Source organism: Crocodylus porosus, unplaced genomic scaffold (genome assembly GCF_001723895.1).
Source record: "Crocodylus porosus isolate Cpor-Errol unplaced genomic scaffold, CroPor_comp1, whole genome shotgun sequence".
Classification (NCBI taxonomy): domain Eukaryota; kingdom Metazoa; phylum Chordata; order Crocodylia; family Crocodylidae; genus Crocodylus; species Crocodylus porosus.
This window is the reverse complement of record NW_017728949.1, coordinates 67,856,765-67,866,277: the sequence shown is the minus strand read 5'-3', so window position 1 is coordinate 67,866,277 and position 9,513 is coordinate 67,856,765. Positions and strand designations below refer to the sequence as shown.

Sequence of the window (9,513 nt, the reverse complement as noted above, 5' to 3'; positions counted from 1 at the left end):
AAAGCCGTGTTTGCTACTGAATCAGTAACAACATTTTAAACCTTTACCAACTTTATTGATTAGCAGCACACAACTATGCAGCACTATGAATTGCACTGAATGTGAATATATAGGAAACATACTTGGAGCTCAAAGCTACAGGGAACAGCGGAACTAGCACTGCTTTCTCCAACCAACTTCCAGTTCTGTGAATTCATACATTAAGAGGAGCATGTTGGAATGTCTTTTCGGTACTGCAAGATGACTGTTCAGAAACAGAATTCCACAAGGCTTGCACAAGAATTAAGCAGTGTAAAAATCCCCATTATTTGAAGACTGAAATGTCAGCAATTAAATATATTTTCTGCATGAAAATTTGTTTAAGAACATCAAGTTCTTCAACAGATGTTAAAAATGGTATGACTGGCATCTCAAAGATGTTACACCACATCTCAAAAATCACACATTCTGCCATGCCAGACAAGCATGGCAGGATGCACAATGTTTGGGATGGGGCATAAAATTACTTGTATCCCAATCATGCTGTGAGGGCCTGAGACTGTCCCCTGCCTGATTCTCATGCTGGGGATGCAGGATGAGGGGCTTCTTGATTCACTTCCTTAAACTTGCTTCAGATTCCTTCTTTGATAGTCTTTGCAATTAAGATGTCCATGAGGCAATTTAAGTCCATCTCTTCAGCAGACGCAAACAAAATCCACTACTTTCTATCAAACATTAGAAAGTAAGTGCCCAAAAATCATCAGGTATTGAGTCAAGATACAACTTAAGACCTGCAAAATTGAGTCCTTAACAGCCTTGCAGAATAAACTGTAAGTTAAGCTTTGCTAATGGTCTTTTTCCAATTCCCTTTCCTATTACATACAGATGTTTATATTCTTTACTCTTACTGCTACTGTACGATATGACCAAGCTTTGGCCAGAAAAAGTGACAGATCTACAGATGAAGCAAGCCTTTCCAATTTAACTACACAACCAAAAAAAAACAACTTAGCAAATAAGTAATACAACTGTATTGACATTTAGTGTTGTCATCCAAGTTATTTCAGAGTTAAAATCCCATTGAGACAGAGGCAGTTGACCTTACAATTTTAAGCTGTCTCCCTGATTCTCTGTTTAAGAGTGCATTCATTCATTTTTATCACTTAAGTTTTCATTCAAAAGAAATAGTGACGGGAAGAGAACAGGAGGCCCCAAGAAACCTATGTAACCCATATCCAAGTCAGGGATGTGTAAAACACAATTGTATGTTAAGAATTTGTTTTTTCATTCCAAAATGGCTCCTAGCAAAATCTAATTAACATAGAGCTTTCCAAATATCAACAACCATTTATTATGTAACCACTTATTACTCGTATTGTAATAATACCTATAGGTCATAAACCGGAGGCTCCTCTGTGCCAGGAAAAGACAATCCCTGCCACAAGGAGTTTATAATCCAATTTTAAGATGACACATGGGGCCAGCTCAAGACAAAATTGGTTAGGTTGAAAAAAGCAGGGCCAGAACAGTAAGTTAACAAACATTTTTGGTAGTTACCTAGACAACCATTTCATTTTTTGTTAATGGGAATAAAAAGCCATCTTTCTTCCTTTGCAGGATTGACTCCATGGGCTATACAGTTTACTTTCCATGGGTTACACCAGGAATGTTCAGATCTGGCCCATGGAGGATCATCTGGCCCACAGGAGTCCATGAGTCTGGAAATTTTGCAGCAGGGTAGCAGTGGCAGCATAAATTGCCATTCCCCTACTGCCCTATTTCCAGACCTGTGGGGGATCTCTGTAGGCTGAATAACACGGCCCTACATGCAGGGATGGGTTGGGCTGATGCCCAATTTGGGCATGCAGACCAATCCCACACCACTCATCCAAACAGCCAACTATATGGACTAAACCCAGTTCCCTTCTCACATTCAGGACTGACTTTAGCAGTACATCTCATTTCAGTCATGTAATCTACCTAGTGTCCAGAGGTCTGGGTAGGAATAAAGTACACTGTCTGCTAAAGGTGGCCTACTCTACAAAGACTGAAGTTGCAGTATGACTAGCTACTTAAGGCTCCAGTTCAGGAAAGCAATTCAAAACATGATTAAATTCTGTGCCTCCCTTTTAAAAGCAGCATAGGCCTTGCAGCCCAGGGGCAGCAGGGCTGAAATGGCTTCAATTATCTTTCTGACCCCCTGGACTGCTCTTGAGGCTAAAGAGGCTACTAGTACAACAGACAGCTCTGAAGAGTGATTTGAATTAAATGAGCCTCAGGCTGCCCTATGAGATCTCAGTACTGTATAGCAAGGCTTCATCCTCAGTACATCCCCAACACCAAGTCCTGCAGAGCAATGGGTTTGTGGGTAGAAGGCAGTTCAAGGAGGCGACAGTATGGGTCTTACAACAATATTCCAGTTCATGCACCGAAAGAATACTGCTGCTGAGAGGGAGATATAGAATAGCTTCAGCTCTCCTTCCTGGCATAAAAAAACTGGGGTGGGAATGAAGAACTCACATGTTAGATGTGTGGGATTTAAACATACATATTTAAAAGTTTCTTTTAAATTAAAAACTGGGACAGCTGTGACTATGCTAATATTTATTTCATAATACTGACAAAGTTATAAGAACTATGTCTCATTTAGAAAATATAAAAAGGCAATACCAATTACCATCTAGCAATTCTAGAGTCACTGAAGGATCCACATATTCCCACCAATGCTTTCCGTCAGTTGATACAGGAATCTCCCAATTGGACCACTTGCAGGCCAGGTGAATGCACACACATGCTATCACTGTTGGTTTGTACTGAAGGCAGAATGTAGTAAGATGCAGACTGTTGCAAAAGTTTCATAATGAGGAACCAAAGAATTCAAACATGGAAAATAAAAGAAAAACCAAACAAACCAACTATTAAGGTCGAATGTATCAAACAACAGCAATTAAACATCAGTTAATTAAACTGTTAATAAGTTCTGAATAAATCTTAAAATTAACCTTACTGCCTTCAACAAAGAAAGGACGGGGCATTTGTCGGACAGAACTGTTAGTTTGGTCTTACAAGATTAACAGTTTTTTGGTTTTTTTTTAAATAGTATTTCCTAATTAATTGCATTATCTTTAAAAGGACCAAAATTCAACTTAACATGGGTGATAAAACTTCGTCACAATACATATTAATACAGTTCATCATGCAGTCTCTGTGTCAGACTATTATATGTAGATAGCCAACAGTTCTCTAGAAACTCAACTGATCACATTTGTGATGCTTAGCTTTCATCAGGCCCAAGTTTGAAGCTATGAGTAGATTTATATCCCAATTTTGCAGCTGGCTGCAGTACAAGTATGCTGGTTCAACTTTTCTGGTTTTAGCATTGTTCTTTCAAATAAGAAATTATTCCAAACAAAAAGGACCACCAAAAATAATAATGAGAACTTTAATGTTACTTACATAATCTAGAATTGGAACAATGTCTAACACAGTGAAACTCAAACTTATTTGCAAACAGGTGGAAGTGATTGGAAAACAAGATTTAGATCAGCTTCCACATTCTCTCCTGTACCAAACTAATTGGACCACATTTGTTAGTACTACCTGGATAACCATAATATAAACACTAGGCAGGGCGGGGTGTTTAAAGACATTAATTGAAGATGTCTCTGAAAGAACAAACATTTCTTGACTAGTTCTACTTTATCCGAAAAGAAAAGTCAGGTAAGCTTTAGGCCAGGGCTAAGCAAAATGCAGCCCACAGGCTGGATGCAGCCCACCAAGCGATGGTGCCCTTAGGGACCCTTAGAAAATTAATATTTATCTGTCCCTGGCTGCCTGTCATGCAGCCTTCAATGGCTTGCTAAAACTCAGTAAGCGGCCCTCCACCCAAAATAATTGCCCGCCCCTGCTTTAGGCCCACTACAGTTTTATAAAGTTAGGACTGGGTCAACATATTTAAATATAAGAGAAAATTGCCATTAACTACAAGTGTAAACTAGAAATAGTTTTGTACTTACCAAGATGCTCGAATTTCTAGGTTAAGTTTAGCTCTTTGTAATCTTTAGCTGCTATTCAGGCTACCAATTTTAGACTTATGCACTCACAATCGAGAAAATGTCATCAGAAAGCACCACTACACTTCTCATTGTGCATTTAACCCCTTTGTGCCATAAGGCCCTTGTACAATACACCGCACTGCAAACAGAAAGGTACCACCACTGTAGATGGCCCAGTCTCCTGTTGCAACAAGGGTAAGACACATGGAGGGGGCCCTGCAGTAAAGGAAGCTATAGTGTGCTACAACAGTGCAACAAAGAGGTTCAGGATAACAACCTGTTGGTAGCCATGAAATAGGATGTCTGTGCCAAATCCTTGCTTGCTGTAAAAAAAAAAAAAAAAAGAAAGAAAAGCAGAAAGATTAGCTACACGAACTAGGTCTCATTCCAAAGTTAATGCATGAAAAATCAACCTGAGGAGTGTTAAATTAAGTTAACTGCCTTTACAAGTAAATTGTTTTGCCTTTACCACCAAAGATGGATTTACTCCTCCTCACTGAGCTATACTTTAGAACTGGAGAGGAACAAATCATCCAGTTCATTAGCCCTCCCACAGCACATGAAGTACTCTGTCCTTGTCATGGTCCCCACGCAAGCCTCCCTTCCACACCACCTTATCCCTCCTAAATCTGCCATGGTAATGATCTCTCTTTTCCTTTCCACCCCAACTCTTGTGCATGCCTTGTTCCCCACTCTGGTTCCTAAATGGTTCCTTATCATAACCTTCCTTTCACCTGGGGGGTCTCGACATGGCATTCAGGTTGATAATTTGTTTATGCTGTATTGCAGGCCAGAGATTAGGACTTTTCTCTAGCAAAAAGGACATATGGTAGCTAAGGAAGAAACTTAACCACACACTAGTACCGTACCTATCATTTAAAGCCCCAGAAGATGCCCAATCCCCAACCAAAATTGTTCAAAGTAGCTTATGACCACTCATAAGCACAGAATACAGTTAGGTCTATACTGAGACTTCCACTATATTAAAACAATTTTGTTACAAATAAGATGAAATAGATCAAGACTCCTGCATCCCAAATAAGACTGACAGCATTGTCTTTAGGGCATCACAGCCAATAGGTGTCTGGACCTTATCTGCTAAATCCCCAATGCTGCTAAATCAAATAAGAGCACTTACTCGAGTGTATTATGATGAAGTGTCTACGCACAATGGGTTTAACTTAAGACTGAATGCAGCCTTCATTTAATTCTTATTTTGACACTACCATTTGAAAATCAGTGCTACCTGAAAAAGTGTACTGTTGAATCTTATGTCAAAGGAAGCATTGCCACAAACCTCTATTTTAACAGGAAATTTATCATAATCTGAAAAAAGAAAGATTGGAGCAATGGGTTTCAAAGTCAGAGCTTTGGCAAGTTCTTCAAAAGCTTTAAAAACAAGATCTGTTTTCAAGCATTTTGCTAATCCACAGCAATTGAAAATAAACTGCCAATTTACTGGATTCCACTGAACACTTAGGTTGGCCCACATCGCTAACAGTTCCACATCAATTTAATTTCCCCAAGCCCACTCCCCATGTTTTCAGGTCTATAAGAAAATACTGACAGACATTTACAAGGCAGCACCAAAAATAGAGAGGCCAACAACTTGTGTTTATAATTTTCTTCAATGCATAAATTTAAGACATCTTCACTGGCAAAGATGCAACCTGTTTGAGTTAAAGGAAGATGCAGTATCAATATAACATAACTTCTGATAAAGTAAGAAGAAAGCAGGTTTCCAAAAGCCAATTTTACGTAAACTTAACAATTAAATCCAGAAATTAATATTATGCAAAACAAAAAACTGAGCAGTCTAAATTTGAAAAGGGAAAAAAAAAAAAAAAATATTGAAACCTGCACATTTCAGCTTCGCGTACCAGTTTAAAATACTTGTGCCAAATGGCATTCCCTGTCATCCTCAGTATTGCTTTAATACATCCGTCTTACCTACTCCTTTGCTGAAGAAACCACCATAGAGACTGGGGTTGATACTTAAGAAGTGATCAATCCCTCACAGCACAACTCGTTGACGATCGGTGCCTTCCATGAATCCCAGGCAGGTTTATGAATAGTTTATTAAATCACAACAGCACCCCAAGTTCAACTGATGCACGTTGAGCTATCAGTCTGAACCTTTGGTTAAACATTGGGTATTTAAGTGCAATACTACTGGAAGATCTTGAAAGCAGCTGTGTGGCAGTCCTTTTAAGAGAAATAATCACTGGTCTGCTGCTAAGACAAAGCCATTTAAGTTGTCTGTGGCCCTAGGAAAGCGAGGGTATAAAAGCTTCCTAGACTTGCTGTGAAAGGATTCTCAGAAAAGCAGCAGGTTGCTGAGGAACTTCTAGTGTCCTGAGAAGATGCTCAACTAAGACCTGGGAAATAGGAAGAGCTGTTTGAATCCTCTGGGAAAAAGTAAAGAGGTTACAGTGACTCTGAAAAGACGACTTATGATTGAACCCTGGTACATATTGGAAAAATGAGGAGAATCCCCAGTACGAGGGTTCAAGATGCAACAATTTAATTAGACTTTGTCAACTCAAGATTACCAGACCTTGAAGATAAAGCTGCAGAAGCCCCAGATGAAAATTAAGACAGACAGGATCAACCTGTCCTAGTGGGAGGGCACAATTTACATTTAAGAACTTCTCACGATGCCTCATATACTAGTATATAAAACTGCACTGTTCACAACATCTTCTGGCAAAGGAAAGGATAGATTTTGATCTACTTCCTTTTCCACAGGACACTCAGCCAAATACAACTACAGTACATAGCTCCAAATCAGTAATACGAATTCTACCAGTGATTTGGAAGTCTTTCAGACTCTCTGCAGTTTCTATAGTGCTAGTGTAAGGATGACGGCCATTACAAAATACTTGTCATCCTGCAAGATAAATCAGCTCGATCCTAGAACTAACTGTGTTCCAAGGTTCAATTAAAGGAGAATCTTTAATTGCAGGGTAGATGGAGAACTGACAAAAGCCCCATCTCAAGCTCAACTCCTTTGTTTCTCTCTCTCTCTTTTTTTTTTTTTTTTTTTTTTAAGGGGTCCTTGAGATGGAAACAAATATACCCATATTCCTGCCTTCATGTTCCACCAAATTTAGTTAAAATGCTAGACCAGGCAGATAGTATAACCTGAAAAAGACTGAATGTGATCTCAGCATAAGAGGTGGAGAAAATCTCATTTCTGATCCTCCAATTAGCAGCAACAGCACCAATTTCCTCTTCAGCCCCAACAATTCCAGACTCTTTAGAGGACCTCTAGGGTTTTAAGGAATGGTGACAATATCCCACCCTGAATAAGAATAGCAAATCTTGGAGTCCACCTCACCTCTCCTCTCTTTCAGTACACCAAACTCTCTGCTTCCCTTCCCCCCCACCCCCCGACAACATTTTAGCATCAGGCATATTGTAAAGCTAGAACTTCTGAGGTTCATATAGTTTAAGTCCACAGGAACCATTAAATCATCTAGTTCAAAGCATATCACAGGCCAAGGGTGTCAAATGTACGGCCTGTACGCCAGATACTACCTGCAGAGCCCCTTCCCCCTCCTCACTAGTCCAGCCCACTAGGTTACTGGCAGGCTGGGGAATTTGGGTGCAGGGCCTCTGGCAGAATCTGGGTCCCTGTCAGCATATAGGATGGGGAGCGACAGCTGTGCTGACAGCCCCACTCACCCTGCAGGTACTTGCTGTACTACTCACCCTGCCACCTGCCCTGCGGCCTGGGGCACAGGACACATTTGACACCCTTGTCATAGGACACTGAATTTCATGCAACTGCCTCTGTGCTTACACCAACATTAGTTTGACTAAAATGTATATCTTTCAAAAAAGCATAGTGTTTAGATCAGAAAACTGAGCCAAATTCAGCCCTTCCTTTTTTAGATTGTTCCAGCAATTAATCATATATTTTTATTTTTACCTAATTTCCAAATTCAATTAATCTGGTTTCAGCTTCCAGCCATTGGTTCTTGGTATGCCTCTTCCTACTAGATTAAGAGATTCTTTGGCATTTGGTATTCTCCCCCTGAAAAAGGGCTTCCCTCTGGTAACTCCGGTCTCAATCCGCATAGATAAGATCTAAAGCTATTTTTGAACAGGTTACTTGAAGTCACTGTCACAGGTTAAAGTACCCAAGCATCTAAGGCCGGGGCAATTATTTGGGCCCCGAAGGGCAACACAGGGAATTTTGATGAGCTGTCACAGGCTGGGTCAGCACCCGCCCCATCCAACAACTCAGCAAAACTCCTTATGGGGCTCTGGGTGGGTGAGGAGCAGTATTCAAGAGTGAGACAGGCATGATCCACTCCCTGCACACCGTGCCCTCGAGGAGATGGGGGGGGAGGGGAAGAAGGGGGGGGAGTGTATGGGTTGCATGCAGGGGACCTGGAGCTGCCTGGGGTGAAGGGAAGGAGTGAGAGAATGTTTCCTAGAAGGGCTGGGGGAGGGAGCGAAGATACAAAAAGAGGCAGACTGCCCATCGCCTGAAGCAGGGGTGGGAGGGGACAGAAAAGGCAGGAAAAGTTCTCATCCGTCTCCAGAAGAGAATGGGGGAGCAGGGAAAAGCCTGCCAAAAATCCCCTTCTCCCAAGACGGGAGGCAGGACAACAGCCAGAGTGGAGCAAATCGGCATCTGAGCACCTGACATCAGCTCAGTCCAGGAGCCAGTCAGGGGTCAGCCTGGGAAACCCAGAGGGCTTTAGAAATGCTTGCAGGCAGGTTGCTGCAACATGCAAAGACCTGACAAAGACCATGAATGGATGCAAAGAAGCCACTGAAGACTGCCAAATACATGTCAGTGGCAGACCACATCAAGCAGTACCGTGCAGGTACCCTATATGTAGACAGTGACAAACTCTTCTGCCCCACCTACTACACAACCCTGGATGCATCTAGGAATGGCAGTATCAACTGGCACCTGGTGTCAGAGGTGTGCATGAAAAGGAAAGCTGCTGCAAAGGCTGACAGTCAAAAGAAAAAGCAAGCAAACAAGCAAAGCAAGCAAGCATGTCCTTCCTCTTCCAGAAGATGACATACAGCAGGCTGGTAAGGCAAGAAATAGCATTTTCCCTTGTGGAGGCTTTTGCAGTGGCAAACATCCCACTGGAGAAGCTGGATTACCCGAAGCTCAGGGACTATTTGAAAAAAATGTGCCAAATGCTGGCAGGTTTCCATGTGCTAACAAACTGCGTCAGGACCATCTCCCTGAAGTCATCACTTCGCACACTGAGTCTACAGAAGCTGCCCTGTCAGAGTACGAGTCCTTTTCTGCTGTTGCCGATGAAGCCACCGACCCTCAGAGCAATTACCTGCCGCATGTTTTATTTGTACCGGAGAAGTGGACTGACAGGGACTTCAGACCGAGCTGAGCCTTAGGTCCTCCTCTCAAGTCAATTTTTTCACCATGTCTTAGGGAAGGTACTTTGCAATTATGGCATTGACTTTAACCAGGTCTCAGCCTTCCTCT

General features: G+C 41.6%; 1 protein-coding gene across 7 annotated transcripts in view; it reads right to left on the bottom strand.

Moving 5' to 3' along the window:
* The window catches only part of CCNT2 (cyclin T2), a 34,251-nt gene that overhangs the window by 7,533 nt on the left and 17,205 nt on the right, over window positions 1-9,513 (bottom strand). For 6 of the 7 annotated variants that reach the window (XM_019554040.1, XM_019554042.1, XM_019554041.1 and 3 more), the window contains 2 exons: window positions 4,312-4,357; window positions 2,657-2,820 (listed from right to left, as the gene is read on the bottom strand). In XM_019554040.1, the coding sequence (XP_019409585.1) occupies window positions 2,657-2,820; window positions 4,312-4,357 (210 nt within the window). Of the gene's footprint in view, window positions 1-2,656; window positions 2,821-3,995; window positions 4,358-9,513 lie in introns of those variants that run through there. The other variant, XR_002104493.1, reaches the window with a different exon arrangement.